The 24,378-nt window shown below is 42.2% G+C and overlaps 1 protein-coding gene across 2 annotated transcripts in view; it reads right to left on the bottom strand.

Annotated features, from left to right (window-relative positions):
• The window catches only part of LOC126162696 (uncharacterized), a 173,419-nt gene that overhangs the window by 28,748 nt on the left and 120,293 nt on the right, over nucleotides 1–24,378 (bottom strand). The window contains exons 5-7 of one of the 2 annotated variants that reach the window (XM_049919353.1): nucleotides 9,085–9,229; nucleotides 4,796–4,909; nucleotides 1,944–2,037 (exon numbers count right to left, since the gene is read on the bottom strand). In XM_049919353.1, the coding sequence (XP_049775310.1) occupies nucleotides 1,944–2,037; nucleotides 4,796–4,909; nucleotides 9,085–9,229 (353 nt within the window). The remainder of the gene's footprint in view (nucleotides 1–1,943; nucleotides 2,038–4,795; nucleotides 4,910–9,084; nucleotides 9,230–24,378) is intronic. The other variant, XM_049919359.1, reaches the window with a different exon arrangement.

The raw sequence follows: 24,378 nt of genomic DNA, 5'->3' as shown, positions 1-24,378 counted from the left end.
TCATCTTTACAGTAAGCAGCAATCCATATCCTTTTCCAGTATTTTTGATATTCAAACCTGGAGTTTACATTGTTTGATTTTGCTTTGTAATTTAAAATTTTGTAAAAACTATGATTCTTTAAACAGGCATTGTTAACATGTTACAGTTTTAACTTCCTTGCAGATTTCTTATCAGTGCACACTCCACTGCAAAGTAAAAATTCATTCTGGAACGTCAGAATTACCACCAGAAGAGTTCTGTACGCCAGAAATTATCGTTCATGTGCTTAAGTTAGACTGAATTCCTTGTACATAGTTGACCTAGTGTGTGTGATAATGAAATTTCTTACACACAAGCTGCTGATCATTAAGGTGCTGTGTGACAAATATTCTGTAGGTGAAATTTGACATATACAGTATTTACTGCCTTGAAAATCATTTAAGTGTCCTGCTGCCAATAGGTGCAGTTAAGTTCAACAGTGTCCAGGGAAAGGGAAGTTCTTTGAAGATTTGTGCTAAAGGGTTTGACATTCAAGTAACTCTACAATCTTTGCTTCCCATTATAGTGAAATTTATGTGGTGATGAGATGGTATACAGCTGTTTCTCATGATTAGATATTAGAGCATTAATTTAGTCAATGATAAAATGAAATAGGTATTTTTTAAAACATTTTGAACAACAGCATGTTTCCCACATTATGGTGAATAATAAGAATTCAGTACTTTTACAGACAGAAACATTATGTTAATAGCCTCCGAGGAAGAAGAAAACAGTTCTGAAATCTAGGACCATTCTCTTTCTATATTTGTGAGCATCTATTGGCTGTACTCAGAATGTTGCTTTCGAAAGGCAAGTACTGAACAGCCATACTGTCTAATGGTTTCTTAAGTGAATAGCCTTTGATACAATTAAAATGTTTTTGGTTTGGTTTTCTGAAAACATTAACATTATTTAGACTAGTTAGAGAGTGTGTTGCATGCTTGGTGCATTTACGCAAAAATCTGTCAAGTGCTACCCATCATGATTCAGGAAGAATGGAAATAGGTCACCGTTAATAGCAGCAAAAGCAACTGCTGAACCCTTCTATTTACATAGTTCATATGCTTAGGAATAATTTAGTGAGAGATACAATACTTATTTATATTGGCACAATTTTCTCCATTCTTTCTACATAATTTTCAGTGGAGCTGTCTTGTTATCTGCTGTAAGATATTGCATAAGAACTTTCCCTTATTGGTAAGTTACAACTTTAGAGGAATACATTCTTATTTTTTAATTTTCTGGTCAGCACCAGTAATTTCTTTTATCATTTTAATTTGTTACTGTACATTTCCCAAATTATGGTATATTGAATAGATCACTATGAACTCTTATTGTCCTTTGAAGTACAATTTTTATAATTTCTTTATATCTATAGCATAGTGCACATTCTGTCAATGTTGTAGCCAAGTGTCTGTAATGTAGTGATAAACTTTTTTTCCAGTTCTGTTTCCTTGATTTCAGCCTTTCTTTATTATGGAAATTTGATGGATGCTGTCATTTATTTGCATCACCAAGCTGTATGCCCCTCTTGCCTCCTTTCTCTTCTACACGTGTCTCACTATTATGAAACCAAATTGCCACCATTACCATCTCAATTTCAGAATACAATTTTATGAATGATTCCTTTTAACCATCACACACTACACAATATTCTTGGACTGCATCAATACTGATTTTTTTTTGGTCAAATATTCACTTAATTCATAGATTTGTAATGCCATCATGGACTAGCAATAAACTACAAGCCAGAATTATATTGACAATTTTAGTTTAGTCTGCAGACAATAATAGTTTCTGTTTATCACCAACCAGCATTGGAAAGTCTGTCCTGGTTTTGTCATATTCTGTGCAATGGTGCAGACCTGACAAGTGATTTAACCCAGATCGCACACAGTGCGCCACTATCAATATTACTACTTACCATATGCAGACAATCAGAGTTGTAATTCCGGCTACAGCAACACACAGTGGTAAAATAAGTGCCAGTAATCTTGTAGATTCCTCATTAATGTAACCTGAAAGTGAATTCACTATACATTAATACAGAATGAAACAAACAAATTGGAGACTGGAGCTACTAACTGATTTTGAAACCCCCCCCCCCCCCCACACACACACACGGTAATAAATTTCATCAATAAACAATGGTTTAACCAAAACAAAGGGTTCAGCTTCACCCTTAAAAACTAAATTTAGTGTTGTGCCATGAAATATGTTACACGACAGCTACTTAGGTATTTTAGCAGTTTTAATGGTCTTATCAAACATTGTTTGAGAATGACTGAGTGCACTCACTGTCACTTTCTAGTTCTTGCTACAATAACTTTGTGATCATATTCATCTCTGGTAACATATACTGTAATTTATTCCCGGCTGAGTAAAAGAGTGCCAATTTGAAAATACTAGCAATTCAAGCCTCAAAGAGGTTGCACAACACAAACCTTGCTGATATTCACAGTCTTTCTTGGAGAATAGGTACAATACTCAAAACATTATACAGGATGTCACAGAAGGAATGATGAATAAAGATGATGATGGCAATGATCATTCAAAGCAAAAACATTTGATAAACATGGGCTCTAAAATGCATATCGTACGAGCTGTGAGCACTTCATTACTTAGAATAATCTCTTCTAAAGAAGACGTGTTTATAGCTCTGAAGTTAGGCATTTTAGAGGCCCTGTTTACCAGCCTTTTTGCTTATAATGATCACTCCTGTCATTTCTCTGAATACTAGCCATTCCTCCAGAGACACTGTCTACATATTAGTATTCACACACGATCAAGTAAGGTAACATATGGGCATCTACGTTGCTTTAAATTTGTAATTATCAAGATTTCACTGTAAACATTGCTTTGGTCTTTCCATTCTAAGTTTGGAAGAATTTCAGAAGCATTCATTCTAATTGCTCTTCTATGTTTATAAATTGAAAGAAAGGTATGTCTGTCTGTCAGCTTCATCTGTCTGCATTATCTGTCGTGCATTTTAGATCTGGAGTTTGTTACATCACTGTGTCAGTCAGTGTGGCTGGAAACAGATGCAGAAAGTAGTGCTACTCATTATTAAAAACTTATTGGCAGTTTTGGTTCTTAAAAATCTGTTTCACTTTTTATGTAATCAGTGCTCATTCTAAGCTTTTTTGTAATGTTGCTCTAGCCTCATTCACCACTGGGCATAGTCTGACCACTAGTAGCATATAAGTTCTCTAAATGGGAATTAAACCAGTTGAAAACTGTCTCGAGTTTGTTATCTTCATAACATTGTCCATCAAGCTGTACCTCCAAGGGTCAGAATAGTGATTGTAAGGTAGGTGCTTGGAAAGTTCCCAACTGAAATGCTGAAATGTATGCTGGCACAAGGTATGAACCTTTTTAACCTCTACAACCTAACCCTCTCTCCTCAAAGAAGAATCCCTTAGTTCTGAAAGCTAGACAGTTTAACAGTACTACACATTTCACCTCCTGAAGCTAAGAACTGGGGAGCAATTCTGTCTCATTTGATTTCGTCCAACAATTTTCCTTGATATAAGAAAATACTCAGGAAATTATAGCCCTCTTCTTTACTCAAGTAAAAAGATGTATTAATTATTGGTTTTGATTTTGCCACAGTTTTGACCATTGTGAATATCTTATACCAACACAGAATCAAAACATCTTGCCCGTAATAATGTGAGAAAAGAAATGATCTCCAGCTTATCAATGGTGGTCCAAAACAGCTCATTCCCTTTACATTCATTGCTGTCTGTGCTGACCAGTTAGCTTTTTTGTACCCATTTCACTCGTAATTAGTGATATGCAAGCATTTGCATGACAGCTGTGCAAGTAGCAGTGCACCATATGAGAGGAAATTCCTGGCCAACAGACATGGATCAATAAGATCACACTTCTTACCAGTTATTAATTATGTGGTTTAATTGGCCTGGATGCTGGGCTGCCACTTCAGTCATTATGCATGTTTGTATGACCACTTAAAATCTCAATACCATTGTCTAACCTTCCTTTCACTCATTACAGTAGGCATGTAAACTAGGCACAACTTGTTAATTTCAGCAGCTGTAGAATCTTTTACACATAAAAATGCAAATGCATTCTGCAATTGGCAGAGGTATCAATATTTAAAGCTCTTTTTTGCTCTCATCCAAAGTGGAACAAGTACTGAATCAAAACAATGATTACTTTGGCTTTGGAATTAATCAATAGATGGCACTGCCTTTCTATATCTTTGTTCTCAGCTGCCCATGTTTCAATATAAGCAAACCACTTTTATCGTTTGAATAAACCCCATAAAGGAATTTTGACTGGTACCAAATTAATGGCCTATTCTTGTTAAAATCATTGCCTTTGCACTGAAACTGAAGTAGTTGATGATAAGCAGGCAAGTACATAAGTTATCTTTTTTGTCACTAACAGTAATATTGTGTCACATTTAACAGGGTATGAAGTAAATGTGACCACACAGTTTGTGTGCATTTGTTAACTGATCTTTCTTTCCTTGTTTCCTAATTAAAACATTTAGAAGCAGAATGTATGTCTACAGTTACAGTACATAAAGACTTACAGATTAATTCTGACGAATGGTCTTGAAAATGGGAGTAGGGTTTGATTTATCAGTGCTAGAAAGAGCAAAGGAGCCATAAATCTGTTAGGTTAGATCTGTACTCCAAGTCAAGGGTGCCCATAACCAGGGACAAGGGAGACCACAACATCTCTCTTCTCACTGTAATCTAATAATGTTAACACACACTGACATTCACAAAATTTATTCCACACTACCTGTTGGCTGTTGATTGTCATTTATCACAAGCTGTACTCTTTCTTGAGCTACAAGTGTACTGCAGTTCTGGGCAAAGTAATTCAAAACAAATTTATCTGATGCAACTTCCAGACCTGGAATTAGGAAATAAGTCTTAATTAAGCAAAGAGAACACATTTTAATTTCCTGTTAACAAAATCACTGCGTAGTTGGTCAGACTGAACTTTTATTGTGATAGGTCTGTTAGTGTAAACACTTTGCTAGATTTAGTAACCATTGATCCACGGAATTAAGATGTTCATTCCACACTTAACTACGTCCCTTTGCATTTTCATCCAGTAAATGAGCAGTAACATCTAAAATATCACAGTTTTACATTTTTCGTATCCAGTGTGAGAAGCCTGCTTGCTGTACAAGAGAAAGTTGTATTTGACAGCTTGGCCAGCCAGGAGAAGTAAGGTAAGGAAGGACACAATTTTAAGTCCCACAAACAGTGAGGGCATTAGAGATGGACTAGCTCAGACTGTGTCAGGATAGTGAAGGAAATCAGCTGTGCCCTTTCAACGGAGCTGTTCGAACAACTGTCTGAAGTGATTGAATCACTGAAAACCCAAATCATGAAGGCCAGACTTTAATTAGAATTGTCTTCCCAAATGCGAGACTAGTATGATAACTACTGCACAGCCTCATCCAGTTCGGCCAGCCATAGTTGTTAAGTGAGCAGACAAGGTGGGTTAACACGCACACGCACAAGCACACGCACACGCACAAGCACACGCACACGCACAAGCACACGCACACGCACAATAATGGAAAAGTACAACATAAAATTAACAGCAATGACACAAGCTGACTCTAGGATTAAAAAATAATATTTCAATTACAAGAGCTTACAAAATTAATACCAAATAAACTACTATAACTGTCTGATCAGATGTGTCATATGCATCAGTGAATATCTCAGTAAGTTAGAGTTTCAGTCATTCGTGTGTATAAAGAATTCAAGATGAATTCATTAATGTGCCAACACTATTAACCTAGCAGTAGTTTTGTCATACTTGCAAGATGAAGCTAAACATTGTAAGTCATGTTGGCAATGCTGATCATGAATTACATCATACTTGCCACTTATGTCCCCTTCTTCACAATGGCCTAAAGTATTCTCTCAAGTCTGCAACCACCTGCTGTGTAAACTATTTGTCTTGTGTGCCACTTATAACTCATTCAGTCACATCAGATGTCAATAGGAAGAAAAGAGGATAATGTCAAGGAAAAATGTAATATTGAGGTAATCCTTATTGCAAATAAACCTAAAATCAAGGAAAATTTAGCATTGATTTTGTGGGTTTTCGCAGGGGCTACAAATTTATGGTATAGAATCACAAAAAATGTAAAATCAGGGAATTTAAAATTGATGTTCCACTGTAGTTATCCCAATTGATGGTTCGATGATTAGTGTCCTACAATGATTCCAGTATGACAGGAACTTGTGCACTATTTAACTGAGGTTCTTTCTAAAGTTTCCAGTTACATCAGGAGGTGAGCAGCAGTTATTAGAAGGGTCTAATTATAATTTTATACCAAAACTATCTCACATAAAGTTTCACCTTCTATCCCTGTAGACTCAAGTTTGTCTACTGCAACAAATACACCACCATCACTTTCCATTAGCCTAACCTTTCAATACAGGTTTAAACTGCCACCAAAAATCTTGCTACTGTCAACTTTGTTTATTAACAAGATTTCTGTATTATTATGTGAGTTTCACTGTTTTCTAAAGGAGCCTAAAATTCTGGCACAATTGCAAATGCTTTGGCAGTTGACTCCAGGGACAGAAATACTCTCACTTGTGGGTGACCTTCCTATGGATCTTGCATTGGTACCTCGGTTTCCTACAGCTATTGTTACCTGAACTGGATGAAAGTTGTCAAAAAAACCTTGTGAGCATCCCACACGCAACTATCTGGTTAGCAGCCTCTGATGTGTAGTACACACTTGATCCTTTTGGGGGAACCCTACAGTTCTGAACCCTATAGCCCAAATCTAAGTAGTCACAGCCTAACTGGTCACAGTACCTCTGCAGCCTGGTTCAAGTCTTACATTTGTCTCAGACCTAGGGGACCACAATCGATTTTGGAACTTTAGTGAAGCTCCACAAGGAGCACTAGTATCCTCAACCTTCTCTTCTAGTCACTAGCATGATCAAAGTACAACCTGCAAGTCCACACTACAGGCTCTTTTTCGCCCACATTAACCACAGTCTGCAGTTTGTTCCACCGCATTCCTTAGTGATTACCAGAATACCCTCTTCAATATGTTGGTTGGGTCACCCAGGCATACTGAGTGCACATAGAGTTCCATCTTATCTCTTGATACTATTTCCATATGGGGTACCAATATTTACCATACATTTGAACTGTAGATTATTAGACCCCTATCTTTTATGTTTGACTTCCCTTGATGTGGGATTAAACACCATTCCATAACATGTGAAGTGAGTCCCACTGGCTGTTTTGGCCCTAGTGTAAGGCAGCACCTTGTTTACCAGACACAGTGACCTGCCCTGACACACCATTCTCAGTCAAATGGAAGAGAAGTGATAGGTCCTTTATTTTATGCAGAAGAGACAACATCCACAGAAGAGGAAGGGGTTGAGATATCTCTGGTACATGACTCAGTAGTCCTCCAAACACTCGTTTGCAGCAACTTTTACTTCACTTCCTTGACAGCAATCAGAGCAGTGTCCAGCTGATTACATACAGCAGATAACTTATCCATGCCCGAGAACAGCATCCACAGTGGGGCTGCATTGTACCTGGTGCACTGTTTTACAGAACAGAAAACAGTAAAACAGTAACTTTAAAGTAATGTTTCTGATTCTATTAATTTGTTGGTCTGATACACTGCAATTATCAGCAGCCTCTTATGACCTAAGCAAGTAACAGCCGAACTGTTATCTGTTTTAACAACAAAAGTTTTGCACAATTTCCTGTTCTTGTAAACAGTTTTTAGGTTATGGCCAATAAAAAAATTCAGCAGTATTGTGAATTTCTGAAAAATGCAAGCAATGTACACCTCAGTTAAAGGAATACCAACTGGGGTGATATAATTTTGTTAATAACTTGTTTAATACTGTGTTGATATTATCGTGAAAAGGTGCAAAGTGATCAATAATTTTACTGTTTTCTTGCATAATGTATGTAATGGTAATTAGCTTTAAATTTGAATGATTTTCATTAAATATATAACTTCAGTACAGTAGTGAGTGATGTCCCAGAGCATTCAAGCTTCATCAGAAAGGAGGTGAGCCTTTTTTTTTTCAGCTAGCTTTTGTTGGCATTTGTCAAAGTACCTGTCAGACTGAGCAACCAAGAAGGTTCAGTGGGTGCTTACTGGATGTTATTGTCCAGCATTCAGGCACGTCATCTGCTTCAATGTTTCATACTTATCTATGGCCATGAATCAATGATGATAAATTCCTATCACTACATGTATGTTATAGAGGTTACCACAGACTTTCTGTAACAGTTTCCCTTAATATGGACACACACTGTAAACCCCTGAAATGTCAAAATATAAAGGTATCAGTGCCTCGTGATTTCAGTTTTCCATGTCTCTAGCACCATAATCTGCACTGTAATGAAATGTGCTGTTATAACGTACCCATCCTGCTAATAACTTAAGCTAATGTATAATATGGGAACTGACAACATTTCAGTCTCATGACAAACTGAACTATTCCACTCATCATTACAACAGCCATTCTGTCTTAGCTGCTTATTAATATCTAATACCTTTGCAAACAAATACCAAAGAACTTCCAAGATTCTGCTAGCATGTTCTGGGACAGATAAAAATCATTAATAGCAAGATGACATAACATTTTGCATCTACATAAAACGACTTGCTATTTATTAAAGCGATGTAAAATTTATTTTAATGTCATTTGGAATAATGTCATTTTGAATAAGATGCAAACACAAAAAGTTGTTTCATGTCGATTTCATTCCTTTCTAAGAATATGAGGTTCCACACTGATTTAGAAATAAACACTGTAAATCAGTCTTCATAGAGTCTTTACATTGTCTTTAGTGATCATGATTTCTGATCCCAAAGTTATTATTTACCAACTACAGACACACTTCGAAAACCAATAATTTAAAATATATGTGTGTGCAAAAAGCACCAGAAAGTATTTAGAAACTCAATTATGCACAAGTAGTAGGTATTTCATTGCAAAAACAAACCACACTTGATATAGCTGTCACTGGATATTTGTAACTGCCTCAAGAAAAAAGAGCATACCTACTTTTAGCAGTAAAATTTTCATCAGTTCCTTCTATGAAATGTGTTTCCTCCTGATAATCTACCCAGCTTAATGCAATAATTCTTTTCCTCATCCTTGCTCCATTGCCAGTAATGTTCTTGTAGCTTTGAAATTTGATAGGTGTAACCTATAAAAAAATTGTCAGATTATGAATGCAGCATGCAGAGATTCCTGATAATATATTGCAGATTTGTACTCACAAAATAAAAATAAGCTATAATTACCATTAAATACTTCAGCATTATTATTTGGATCACTGATACTGATATGAGATCATATTACAATTACTGATTAAAAAGAAGTCACCTCATACTATTTGCATTACTACTACCAAAAACTTCCACAAGAACATTAAAAATAATCATAGAATTTCAATTACTTCACAAAGCTTTGAAAGGATGGTTTACAGTATGATAGTGGTTAGTATTTGTGAGTGCTCATTTCCTGAACAAGTCAGTTTCAGACACTGTAGGTCATCTTGTAGCCTAAAACAAAGCTTCAACCACCATATCAATGTGGGTGTCTTTGTTGACTAGAACATTAATCATAAGACACTGAAGGAAAGACTATACCCTTCATCTAATAAGACATGTCCAGCTCATATGGCAATTCTTCAAAATTTCAAAATTTGACCCCTTTTAAACTCACTTGACCATAGGAGTGAGGTGTTTCTGTGCTTCAAACTGTGCCTTTTTTCCTCAAGCTCTGGCAGCTGTATCATCTGCTGGTAGATGCAATTGAAACCATTATCAGTATATCTGCTACCCCAGGTGGCATCTGCAGTTATCCGACTTCAAATATAGTTTTGAAGCTGGTAATATTAGTTACTCAACATATTGTGATCAATGTGATCACAATGGACATTTCGTGTTAATTTCAGACAAATATTAGATGGGTTAAAAACTATGATACAAGAATAAGCTGGAGATCAGATTGTTATAGATACAGTAATATGTAATTAATATGAAATGGGAAATAATTTAACAACGGAAAGTCAAGGATGGAATAACAACATTATGAAATGGATAGATCACTATTCATCATATAAAGGAGACACTGACAAGGGAACCTCCCCATAGCACCCCCCCTCAGATTTAGTTGTAAGTTGGCACAGTGGATAGGCCTTGAAAAACTGAACATAGATCAATCGAGGAAACAGGAAGAAGTTGTGTGGGAAAAAAAAAAACTGAGTAGTCCATGTGCAGATAGGCAACATCAATGATAATGTGAGCTCAGGAGCGCCGTGGTCTCGTGGTTTGCGTGAGCAACTGTGGAACTGGAGGTCCTTGGTTCAAGTCTTCCCTTGAGTGAAAATTTTAATTTTTATTTTCAGACGATTATTACCTGAAAAACTTATGTTTTCATCACTTTTTTGGGAGTGGATATCACATCGACAAGAAAACCTAAATCGGGCAAGGTAGAAGAATCTTTTTACCCATTCGCCAAGTGTACAAGTTAGGTGGGTTGACAACATATTCCTGTCATGTGATGCCCATGCCGTCACCAGTGTCGTATAGAATATATCAGACATGTTTTCCTGTCAAGGAATTGGTTGATCTATGACCTTGCGATCAAATGTTTTCGATTCCCATTGGAAAGGCACGTCCTTTCGTCTACTAATCGCACGGTTTTGCGGTGCGGTCGCAAAACAGAGACACTAAACTTATTACTGTGAACAGAGACGTCAATGAACGAACAGACAGATCATAACTTTGCGAAAATAAAAAAAGTAAACTTGAACCAAGGACCTCTCATTCCGCAGCTGCTCACGCTAGCCACGGGACCACGGCGCTCCTGAACCCTCGCTCTCCTTGATGTTGCCTATCTTGCACATGGACTACTCAGTTTGTATATTTTGCTTATTTTTTTCGTATTTCCACACAACTTCTTCCTGTTTTCTCAATTGATCTGTGTTCAGTTTTTCAAGCCCTATCCACTGCGCCAACTTACAACTAAATCTGAGGGGGATGTGATGGGGAGGTTCCCTTGTGAGTAGCAGACAAGCACAACAAAAAGGCTGCTCTACATTTAAGCTTTTGACCAAACGGGTTTCTTCCTCTGTACAATAGACTGAGCTGCAAGACCTGTCTCATACATCGCCCCCCCCCCCCGCCCCCCCCCCCCCCAGTTCCAATTTGGTCGCGGACATCTCTTGTTCCAACAAAGACAGGTCTACCTGTGAAAGTAGCCATGTGATCTACAAACTCAGCTGCAACCACTGTGCTGCTTTCTAGATGGGCATGACAACTAGAAAGCTGGCTGTCCGCATGAGTGGCAACCAACAAACTGTGGCCAAGGTTGGACCATCCAGTTGCTGTGCATGCTGTCCAACACTTCAATGACAGGTTCACAGCCTGCACCAAACCTTCCAAAACTAGTTTTTCTGAATTCCACAGGTGGAAACTACCTGAAATGTATTCTACATTCCTGTAGGTCACCTGACCACAAACTTAAACTGGTGCCTGTCCTCCACATCCCCTCTGTATCTTTAGCAGCAAACTATCCATTCATAATATTGTTGGGAAATTATTTAGGTAGATTTGTTCTGTTCACTTACTAAATTTTTATTTTTCATTAGTTGAGTCTTTACAGGCAGTTCACTAGTAGGCTTTTTTGTATGAGGGGCAGGAGTTTACTATAAATAGTAAATAGTTCAAAATTAAGACTACATTATAGGTCAGTTTATACCTCCTAATGTATTCTTGATTAAAAAAGTGTACTAGATTTTAGTAGACATCTATGATTTAAGTTGCATACCACTTAAATTCAAAACCATTCTTTCCTTTGTAGACAGATTTCCTTCAACAGATACCACCATAAGGTAGTGATGGATCAAGTTCTGCAACCATCTTTGATACCAACGTACGAAACTGCATGTAATGTGAAATTTACCAAGCTCAGCCTTTCAGACTGAAAAATTATGAGAAGAATGGCTTAACTGTGTCTTATGAACTTAAATAGGCCTTTGTTTGTAGTTTAATGCTACCTTTTAATGTGTAGCCTCATATTTTGAGAAATACTGAATTTAATATCTAAACTATTTGATTAAAATTATCTGCACACCAATTTGTGGACATTAATATGGGCTACGTGCATCTTTCATCTTTATGACTGCTTTACATCTGCTGGAGACACATACAGTGATGCCTCTGAATGTCTAGAGGAATGGCAGTCCTGAAGAGCTGAAACCCGATGACACAGGGATATGGACAGATTTGTTTTTTATTTCATCCCAAAGATATTCCATTGGGTTCAGGTCAAGACTCCTAACATACCATCCCATTTCAGGAGTGATGTCCACAAATTGTCTCCCAGATGCTGCTTTATGACAGGGTGCATTGTCATGCTAATGCAATCAATCTGTAAGTTGTTCCTCTGTTGTTCACAGTACACAATACTGTGAAATGTATTCACTTCCTTCTGCATTGAGCATTTTCTGAAGTGCAATAGGGGGACCATGCACTAACCACAAAAAAACCCTCTTACTGTTCCACCACCACCACCACCACCACCACCCCTTTCACTGTCAGCACTACAAATGATGTCAGGTAATGTTATTCATGCTTTCACCAAAAACAAACCCTTCCATTGGATTTCCACAGGGTACAGCATGATTCACCAGACAAAATCACTTATTTCCAGTCACCCACTGTCCACTGATGTTTACAGCACAAACATTGCTTAGCACCTAGTACAGAAATGTATGGCTTATGAGGAGCTGCTAGACCATTGTACCTCATTCTTTTTAACACTGTACAAAGTGTACAGTCATAGTGCTAGTAGGTGGACCACTGGTAGCACTTTGGAACTCATGATTGAATTCTTCCACTGCTTTATGCATTTTTTAGGGTTCCATATCTTTATCAAAAAATGGCAGGTAGAGATATGTTGGTATTTATGTCAAATACTGATGTTTACAGTCCTTTGGCAGTGTAAATAACTTGAGCTTCGAAGTCAATGTAATAACAAGATATAACCATAAGTGTTACATTTTTATACTCATGAACTCGCTCATCAAAATCCGTTGATGAGCTGCCTGTGTACATGTCAGACCTAGTTGTCCATTGGCAAAGTGCATGTCTGGGATCTGAGGGGTCACAGAATTTAATCTCTACTAAACCATGGATATGTCAGTCCTAATTTTAATTTAGCCTAGGCTCACAAAAAGCTACACGTGGTTTAGGTTCAGTGTGAAACTATAAGCCCCTTTCCCCTGAGGGACATGCAAGTCAGTGAAGCATCTTCCAGTAGAAAGACTTGCACCAGGCCATTGAGCCATATTTAATAATAATAATAATAATAATAATAATAATAATAATCTACATACATTATTAAGTGCAAGAACTTTACTCTCTTTTTTAACCAGCATCTGACACACTGACTGCCATATGCATAGTGATGGGTGTTGCATTGTCAGGCACCAGGCTGTGCTTTGGTCACCAGGGCCTACTGACAGTCAATGTGTTAACACTCAACAGTCCCTGTGTCAATACACGAGATGTTCATTGTCTGTTTAGCTGTGGTTGTTCCATCATATTTCCACTTCACAATCACAACAGTCAACTTGGGCAACTTTAGAAGAGTTGAAATGTCCCCAATGGATTTATTACTCAGGTTGACATCCAAGGACTAGACCACCTCAAATTGCTGAGCACTGCTGATTGATCAACTCTGCTTCTCGACAGAAAATGCAATACTCCCTATCTTCTTTTATACTGTCTCTTTACCACTAGTGGTTAATTCCGCATTACATGTGTCCAAATACTTTTCATCCGATATTGTACAAATCACAAGGCTAAATTATTAGTTATTATTCCTGTAGATGTTAATTTTCATTAAAAATGATGTGTAGTTAACAACAGGCGCTTCATGTCTTACACTGGAGCATGGTAAATATTTTGAACATTTGCTGCTACTCTGTTACCTAGTTGCTGTATGACTATATAATTGATCATGTGAGTCTAACTGACAAACAATAGTATTCCTACACTATATGATGTTTATATTTTTTATAGCTACCACTTTCTGCACTACAGAGAGGTTCTTAGTGACAGCACAGTAAAATTTTCAAGTAATTTATGAAATGAGTAACTGATATATGCATCTACAAATAGCACTATTTTTCATGTTTGTCAGCAACTTTTTGGAAAGATTATTGCTGTGGACCACTTTAAATGACTACTACTTATAAGCAATCTCTAAAAATAAATTTTTTACCATAAGAATTCCAACATCTCTAAGTCTTCAGGATGTTGGGCTATCAACTCTAAATTCCTTATTTTTCATGTTTGTACAATAAATATTTTACTTATCTTAAATCCTACAATGTTCAGCAAGTATTAGTTATTTGCACTTTTGATGGTTCATAGATGTAATGTTGCACTATGATGTGGAACATGTCAAATTACAGAGTGAATGCAAAATTTACTTTTTGCAAAATTTACTTTTGCCAACAATCGAGAAAAATAAAGTTAACTGAACAAATGAATTTGAATTGTAATTTTAATAGGCTATTTAGAGTTTTTTCTGATCTTAATTAGGACACCATGAAATCTTAAATATGAAGATGCATGTAGTGTGTACCATTAATAGTTCAGTTGTTCTAAACCTGCACAGCTATTTTATAACACCCAAGTTGCATGGTCAGGTTTGGACCATTAAATAACATAGTGAAGTCATTTTAGAGGCTGTAGTGCTGTTTAAGAACAACCTTTAATGACCACCTCTCCTTCCCCCTGCCCCCCCCCCCTTCGACCCCATGTTCTTTAGCTTGTTAATAATAGTATGTTTCCCTTATCTGGAGATTAAACTCTTTATTACCGTTTGTTGTTTAATTATATTAAATAGTAAAAAATGATAAGTTGCAACTCTGCACTGATTGGTAGAAACCACATTTAATAAAGACTGCTTAGAAATTTAACTATCAGAATTAGTCTGTCCTCATACAAAACACACATGCATAAAACACATGGCATCTGCTATCTCTGGATGCAAAGACTTAACTGTGGCTAAGGTGAGCAGCAGTCTCAGCTGGACTGGGTAGTGGAAGTAAAGAAGAGGTAAGAGGACTAGGAATGGGAGAAGAAACTAAGCTTTCTGTCATAGCATACAGGGATTTGGAAAGGGGGGGGGGGGTAGGGGAAGGCTAAGGAGAGAAGCAGAAGAGGAGAAAGGACTGTAGGAGCAATAGCTGGATAGACTTGCATAGGACTGGATGGGGAGCAGCAGGTGGAGGATAGTGCCTAGTGAAGATTGAGGCCAAGGTGGTTACAGTGATGATGAATATGTCACAGAAAGAGTTCCCATCTGCACAATTCAGAAAACTTCTGTTAATGGGAAGAATCCAGGTGGCACAGGGCTATGAAGTAGTCGAAATCAAGCTTATGACATTGGGTGGCACATTCAGCACCGAAGTGAGCCAGTTGTTTCTTATTTTGTCTGAAGGTGGCCATTCATGCAGACTGACAGCAGCAACCAGTATGCAGTTCATAGGTCACATGGTTACTTTGCCAGATGGCCTCACCTGTTGGGATAGGATATACCTGTGGCTATGACAGATGTTGACTAGATGGAGGAAGGGGGCGGGGGGGTGTACAGTACTTGTCTTGCATCAAAATCCTCATAGGTATATTAACCATGGGACAAGAGGATGGGAGCATGGATGGAATAGTGACAGGCAAGGATATTGGGTGGTTTGGACTGGTGGCAAAATACCACTGAGGTGGATGAGAGGATAGTGGAGAGGATATTTCATTTCAGACTAGAGCAGGAAATGTTTAATTGCTGAAATCCTGGGTGCTAATGAGTCGTGAGGGGAGAGTGACACACTGGTTCCATAGTGGGTAAGTGGGGATGGTATGTGAGAGGGAAGACAAGGAACAGGAGACATTTCTGGATTGGGTTGGGAGAATAATTTTAGTCTGTGTGGGCCTCAGTGAAAACAATGGCATATTTGAAGAGTAGCTGCTTGTCACTAAGGATACAATGACCATAGTTAACCAAGCTGTATGTAAGAGTATTCTTGGTGTGGAATGAGTAGCAACTGTCAAGTGGAGGTATTGTTGGTGGTTGATAGATTTGATGTGGGTAGAGATATTGACATAATCAAGCCTCAGCTGGAGGTTGAGACTGAGTAAGGTGACTTTCGACTGAGGAGGACCACACAAAGTGAATAGGGGAGGTGTTCTGGGTGTTTGGGTTTATGTACTTTAATCATGAACCTGTCCTCCAAAAGCCTTTTGTCACAGAAATATCAATCCTTTCCAGAGACCTTACCTTCTGCCCCACCCAAAATTCAATCATGCTGGTCTTGTTAAGGACCTTGTCTCCTCCTCCTGGTCTCTACAATGGAAACACTTTTTCACTACTAACTCAACCAGACTCAGTCCAGAGGCAATACTGAATCCTGCCTGAGCCAGTTTACTCCTCCATTAATGGGAATCCACCCTCACTGCCCCCAAATCACTCTTGTAAACTTTCCTTAATTTCTTAACCTTTAACCTTGCCTCACCATTACCCTCCAAACATCCAAATGTCTCAATGTGGAAAGCAATGTCACATCCACAGAGAAAGACACACTCCTCCACCTAAAAACTGATCCCAACCTTGTGATCTTACTTGCCAACAGTCTCCATTACTGGTTATGAACCTCTGGCGAAGGGACTGTTAGGTGTCAGATTTATCCATCTGCACACCCTGCCACAGTGACCCCATTTAAGAAATCTGGGAAGATCTTCAGTGCCTCTTAAAATCCATATAACCATCCTGAAACTTCTCCTCCTTTTTTTTTTTTTTTTTTTTTTTTTTTTTTGTTGTTTTAGGGCGCACAACTTCAATGGTCATTAGCGCCCTGACTCCTCTAAAAATGCACCGCGAGCCACAAGTTGACAACAACAACTAAAAGGAAAAACACAATAAAAGACAGACTGACAGGCATAGGATTAAAAAACTTCATCAAATGTCCTTAGCAAGGTGTGTCAAATTGATAAAACAAAGAACACGAGCAGCTGCTCGTGGGTCATCCGCTAAAACGGCATCGAAAGTAATAGGCAGGTTAAGATCGAGGCGCAGTTGGTTAAGATCGGGACAGGACATTAAAATGTGTCTAATCGTCAGCAAGTGCCCACATGGGCAGAACGGCGCCGGCGCAGCCGTCAGCAGATGGCGATGGCTGAACCGGCAGTGTCCAATCCTTAACCTTGCTAAAACGACCTCCTCCCGCCACGGGAAGAGGTTTTAAGGCCCGAAGCTTGTTGTCGGTAAGTGCAGCCCAATCGGCATGCCACAGCGACACAACGCGCCGACAAATGACCCTGCGAAGATCGGACGAAGGGACACAACAAGAAGCTGTCCGAGGCTGGAGGACCGCAGCCTTGGCCGCGGCATCTGCAGCTTCGTTCCCAGGGATACCGACATGGCCGGGAACCCACATAAAGCTAACCGGCGGACCGACGTCCACCAGCCGCTGAAGGGAGCGTTGGATCCGGTGTACGAAAGGGTGAACCGGGTACGGATCACTGAGGCTCTGGATGGCGCTCAGGGAATCTGAGCAGATGACATAAGCAGAATGTCGGTGGCGGCAGATGTAAAGAACAGCCTGGTAGAGGGCAAAGAGCTCAGCTGTGAAGACCGAACAATGGTCATGGAGCCGGTATTGGAAACTTTGTGCCCCGACTATAAAGGAACACCCAACCCCGTCATTGGTCTTAGAGCCATCTGTATAAATGAAAGTCATGGTGATGAACTTCGAACGAAGTTCCAAAAAACGGGAGTGGTAGACCGAACTGGGGGTGACCTCTTTTGGGAGCGAGCTGAGGTCAAGGTGAACGCTGACCTGAGCCTGGAGCCAAGGTGGCGTGTGGCTCTCGCCCACTCGAAAGGTTGCAGGGAGTGAAAAATGAAGGTGTTGAAGGAGGCGACGAAAGCGAACTCCAGGGGGTAGCAGGGCAGAGACATACAACCCGTATTGACGGTCGAGAGAGTCGTCAAAAAAGGAACGATAAGACGGATGGTCGGGCATTGACAGTAGCCGACAGGCATACCGACAAAGCAGTATATCGCGCCGGTAAGTGAGCGGCAATTCGCCAGCGTCAGCATGAAGACTCTCTACGGGACTGGTATAAAATGCTCCGATCGCAAGTCGTAAACCCCGATGTTGTATGGAGTTGAGGCGGCGTAAGATGGATGGCCGTGCAGAGGAGTATACAAAGCTCCCATAATCCAGCTTGGAGCGGACTATCGACCGATATAGACGAAGTAGGACGGTTCGATCCGCTCCCCACGACATACCACTGAGAACACGGAGGACATTTAAAGAACGGGTACAACGGGCGGCCAAATATGACACATGTGGAGACCAGCTAAGTTTCCTGTCAAAGGTAAGGCCTAAAAATTTGGTTGACTCCACGATTGGGAGAGCAACGGGACCAAGTCGTAAGGACGGTGGGAGAAACTCTTTGTAGCGCCAGAAGTTAATACAGACCGTCTTCTCGGCAGAAAAACGGAAGCCATTGGCGACACTCCAGGAGTAAAGACGGTCAAGAGAACGCTGAAGACAGCGCTCCAGGACACGTGTACGCTGCGCGCTGCAATAGATGGTAAAATCGTCCACAAAAAGGGAGCCTGATACATCAGCTGGGAGGCAATCCATTATTGGATTGATCGCGATGGCGAACAGAGCGACGCTCAAAACTGAGCCCCGTGGCACCCCATTCTCCTGGCGAAAGGTGTCGGACAGGACAGAACCCACACGTACCCTGAACTGTCGATCCATTAAAAAGGAACGAATAAAAAGAGGGAGGCGACCGCGAAGGCCCCATGTATGCATGGTGCGGAGAATGCCCGCCCTCCAACAGGTGTCGTAAGCCTTCTCCAAATCAAAGAACACAGCCGCGGTCGGGCGCTTCCGCAAGAAGTTATTCATAATGAAGGTCGACAAGGTAACCAGATGGTCAACAGCAGAGCGGCGCCTACGAAATCCACATTGTACATTTGTAAGTAGGCGTCGAGACTCAAGCAGCCAAACCAATCGAGAGTTAACCATTCGCTCCATCACTTTACAGACACAGCTGGTAAGTGAGATAGGTCGATAACTGGAAGGCAAGTGCTTGTCCTTCCCCGGCTTAGGAATCGGGACAACAATAGACTCGCGCCAGCATGCGGGAACATGTCCCTCAATCCAGATGCGATTGTATGTACGAAGAAGAAAACCTTTACCCGCAGGAGAAAGGTTCTTCAGCATCTGAATATGAATAGAATCAGGCCCTGGAGCGGAGGACCGTGATCGGCCAAGTGCGGTTTCGAGTTCCCGCATGGTGAATGGGGCATTATAACTTTCACAATTCGAGGAGCAAAAGTCAGGTGGCCTAGCCTCCTCTGCCTGTTTGCGGGGGAGGAAGGCAGGGTGGTAATGAGCGGAGCTCGAAACCTCGGCGAAAAAGCGGCCGAAGGCATTGGAGACAGCCTCAGGGGCCACAAGGACTTCATTCGCGACCTTCAAGCCAGAAACTGGGGAGTGGACCTTAGTGCCAGATAGCCGGCGCAGGCTACCCCAGACAACAGAAGAAGGAGTAAAACTGTTGAAGGTGCTTGTGAAAGCAGCCCAGCTGGCTTTCTTGCTTTCGTTAATAATACGACGACACTGAGCACGTAAACGTTTATAATTAATAGAATTCGCCACTGTAGGGTGGCGTTTAAAGGTGCGTAAAGCACGTCGACGAGCACGTAAAGCGTCTCTACATGCTGCAGTCCACCAGGGGACCGGTACACGACGTGGAGAAGAAGTAGGGTGAGGGATGGAATATTCAGCAGCAGCGAGAATGACTTCCGTGAGGTGTGCGACCTGACGATCGCAGCTTGTGAAGGTTTGATCCTGAAAGGTCGCCCTGGAAGAAAAGAGCCCCCAGTCTGCCTTGGAGATGGTCCAACTAGAGGAGCACGGAGAGGGAGTATGCTGCAGGAGATGGATAACACACGGGAAGTGGTCGCTCGAATATGTATCAGCAAGTGCATACCACTCAAACCGGCGTGCAAGTTGGGGAGTACATATAGAGAGGTCTAAATGGGAATAGGTATGAGATGTGTCCGAAAGAAAAGTAGGGGCGCCAGTATTAAGGCAGACAAGATTGAGCTGGTTGAAAAGGTCTGCTAACAAGGAGCCCCTCGGGCAGGAGGCTGGAGAACCCCAAAGGGGATGGTGGGCATTGAAGTCTCCAGTTAACAAAAACGGTGCAGGTAGCTGAGCAATAAGTTGCATCATGTCTGCCCTGGTAACGGCAGATGACGATGGAGTGTAAACGGTACAAAAGGAAAACGTAAAAGTGGGGAGAGTAATGCGGATGGCAACTGCCTGCAGGCCGGTGTGCAACGTGATGGGATCGTAGTAAATATCATCCCGGACCAGCAACATAACCCCTCCATGAGCTGGGATACCTACCATAGGGGGTAGGTCAAAACGCACAGAGGTGTAGTGTGCCAAGGCAATGTGATCGCATGGGCGTAGCTTCGTTTCCTGGAGGGCTACGACGAGCGGACGATGCAAGCGGAGCAGCAACTTCAAGTCCTCTCGGTTGGAGCGAATGCTGCGAATATTCCAGTGAATAAGTGCCATCGTAAGAAAAGGAAGATGAGAGAAGGGGTCACCTCGAAGGCCGCTTAGGGCCTGGCTTCGAGCGAGCACTGCCGCCGCTATCAGTAGGCGGACAGTCATCGTCCATGGGGTCTATAGGGTCATCGGCCATCTCGGGAGGATGGCCGGGAGGGGGAGCTTCCTCCGCCGGTGAACGGCCAGATGTACGGCTACCGGCGGTGCGGCCAGGCGAAACGGATGACGGCCTGGGGCGGCAACCGCTGGGTGGCGCAGGAGAAGAGATGCGCCGTGGCGGGGAAGGAGAACTGTGCTTCCTATGCGCCTTTTTGGAAGGACGTTTGGTGGAAGTATCGGTCGAAGGCTGGGAGGTCGAGGGACGGAGGAAGTCTGCACGGGATGGTTCCTTCTTGAAGGACCGTGCATCTGACTTCGGTGTCTTCGACTTAGCAGAAGCTGAGGAAGTGGCTGGTGTCTGTGGTGTGATGGGAGGAAGAGGAGACGTCGACCGCGCGATCTTAGCACTGGCCGAACGGACGACCGTGGTGCTGAAGGTCAGATCGCATGTCTGGGTTGCGACCTCCCGGGTAGTCCGAGGAGAGGCGAGGACAGTACTATATTTCCCCGCTGGGAGCAGCGTGGGCTTCCTACTAGCCAATAACTTGCGAGCAGCCGAGGTGGACACTTTCTCTTTGACACGAATTTCTTGGATGCAACGTTCGTCCTTATAGACAGGACAGTCGCGGGAGGATGCGGCATGGTCACCCTGACAGTTCACACAATGAGGAGACGGAGGTGGACAGTCACCCTCATGGGCATCCCTGCCACAAGTGACACATTTAGCCGCATTGGAACAAGACTGTCGAGTGTGATTGAAACGCTGACACTGGTAGCAGCGCGTAGGTGTCGGGACATAGGGGCGAACAGAAATAACCTCGTAGCCCGCCTTGATGCGCGATGGCAGCTTAACACTATCGAAGGTCAAGAAGAGTGTCCGGGTCGGTACAAGGTCGTTGTTGACCTTTTTCATGACCCGATGGACAGCCGTCACGCCCTGCTCAGCGAGGAAAGATTGAAGCTCCTCGTCAGTCAATCCGTCGAGGGAGCTAGTATACACTACACCACGAGACGAATTCAAAGTTCGGTGGGCCTCCACCCGGACAGGGAACGTGTACAGGAGGGTGGCCCGAAGCAGTTTTTGTGCCTGAAAGGCATTCTCAGTTTCTAGTAATAAGGTGCCGTTACGCAACCTGGTACAAGATTTGACAGATCCGGCTATGGCATCAACGCCCTTCTGAATAACAAAAGGGTTGACAGAGGAAAAATCCTTTCCGTCCTCAGTGCGAGAAACTACGAGGAACTGTGGGGCAGGCGGTAGTACTTTTGTCACTGTTGGCTGGTCACGTTTCCGTTTTTGGGTCGAAGTCGAAAGCGATGGAGTAGAATCCATTGCGGAGGAATCCCCCATGATTGCCAGCGTCTCCGATGGCGCGCTCCTTCCTTGTGGGGACCCTCTCAGAGGGCACTCCCGCCTTAGGTGAATGTTTACACCTCAGGTCACACCTCCCGAGAAACAGACGGAGGGACCAATCGGCATGGTCAGAAGGTATCAGCTCAGGCAATCACCCCTCCCCGGGCCTGGCCTTTACCAGGGGGTACGCGCGTGCCTTACATGTCTACCCAGGGCGGGGACTTACGCGTTACCCCGTCACCGGCTACGCGTGCGAACGCGTGGGTCGGCCTTCAGACACGCACAGGGAGGAAGGAAGAAGAGGAAAAAGAAGAGAGAGAGGGAGAAAGAGGACAGACTGTCTCAAACGCCGAGGCGGAGACCAGAGAAGGCAAGGAGAAGAAGGCAATGAGAAGGCAAGGAGAAAAAGGCAATGAGAAGGCAAGGAGAAAAAGGCAATGAGAAGGCAAGGAGAAAAAGGCAATGAGAAGGCAAGGAGAAAAAGGCAATGAGAAGGCAAGGAGAAAAAGGCAATGAGAAGGCAAGGAGAAAAAGGCAATGAGAAGGCAAGGAGAAAAAGGCAATGAGAAGGCAAGGAGAAAAAGGCAATGAGAAGGCAAGGAGAAAAAGGCAATGAGAAGGCAAGGAGAAAAAGGCAATGAGAAGGCAAGGAGAAGTCAAGGGAAAGAGTAAGGAAGACAGTGAGGTGGAGAAGAGCAAAGAAAGGGACCAACAAAAGGAAGGAAGAAACGAGAAGTTTAAAACCAAAAAGACCACGATTATAGGTCGTGAAGATCGTCCGTCTCCGGACGCAGGCGCTAACTACCCCCGTGAGGGGGATGGACTCCTTTTAGTCGCCTCTTACGACAGGCAGGAATACCTCGGGCCTATTCTAATCCCCGGACCCGCAGGGGGGACTTCTCCTCCTGCTCACCACCACTACTCCCTACATCCTTCCTGGTGTAAATAAATCCAACCACCCATGGCACCCCATTGCACCTGGTTACTGTGCCTAGTACTTATAACCTACCCTCCTATATAATTGACACCAATCAATACCCCCATTGACTCTCCATAGTTCTCTCTCATCCAGCACCCTACTTCTCACTGTCAGTGCTACCTACCTTTATCCTGCCATCCTCAATGATCATGGCCTTGCTGCTGTAGAACACTACCTTTCCAAACACTCAACAGACTTCAAACCTCCAACTTCTTTAATGATCACCATGACCAACAAATTACCCATCCACAATTACTTCTACTTTGAAGACATTATCTACAAATAAATCTTTGATACTGCAATGAGTGCCCAAACAGCTCCATCCTATGCCAGCCTGTTCTTGGGAAGTCTAGAGAACCCTTCCTAATTATGCAGAAGCCCAAACTTCTCACCTGTTTCAGATTCACTGGTATCTTCGTGACTGGACCAAAGCTTATGAGACCCTATCTACATTCCTGCAGAACTTCAACACCTTCTCCAACATTTGATTCACCTCTTCTTTCTCAGCTTAATAAGCCACCCTCCTCTGTTTTTACCACCTCAAGGATGGCTACAACAGTACCCCCACCAACAGTACCCCCACCAACAGTACCCCCACCAACAGTACCCCCACCAACATTTCCAACCAATTTCACATCATGAAGCCCCTTCCAAACAGCCTAGTCACCCATGGTTTGGGCATCTGTAGTGATAAGCAGTTCCCTTCCAAACATGCCAAGTGAGTCACAGGCCTTCACAGACCAAAATTACTCTCACCACCTTGTCCAGAAGTAGATTGCCCCAAATCCTCGTATCTTGTCTCCCCAGTCACCTACTGACTGGGCACAGAGGAGGCTTTTCTCTTGACTACCATCCAAGACTGGAGCAGCTGAATCACTACTATTAATGCCCCTGGATCACTATCCTCCCTACCACCTCCACAGTGTTATACTACCATCCATCCAACCTACACAATATCCTTGTCTGTTCCTATTCCACCCCTGCTCCCAACTCCTTGTCCCATGGCTCATATCCCTACAACATACAGAAATGCCGAACTAGTCCCATACATCCTACTACCACTTAAAACAGTTCTGTCACAGGCATCATCTAATACAGCAAGTGCAGGGCCAACTGTGAAAGCAGCCATGTGGTCTACCAACATACTTTGTTAGTGTGGCCATGCCCAAGTAGAATGCTGCATAGGGGTTGGAGCAGTGACCACCAAAATGGTCAAGTGACAGCTGGGCCACCAACTTGCAA

Source organism: Schistocerca cancellata, chromosome 1 (assembly GCF_023864275.1).
Source record: "Schistocerca cancellata isolate TAMUIC-IGC-003103 chromosome 1, iqSchCanc2.1, whole genome shotgun sequence".
In the NCBI taxonomy this organism is placed as follows: Eukaryota; Metazoa; Arthropoda; class Insecta; order Orthoptera; family Acrididae; genus Schistocerca; species Schistocerca cancellata.
This window is presented reverse-complemented; position numbering and strand designations above follow the sequence as displayed.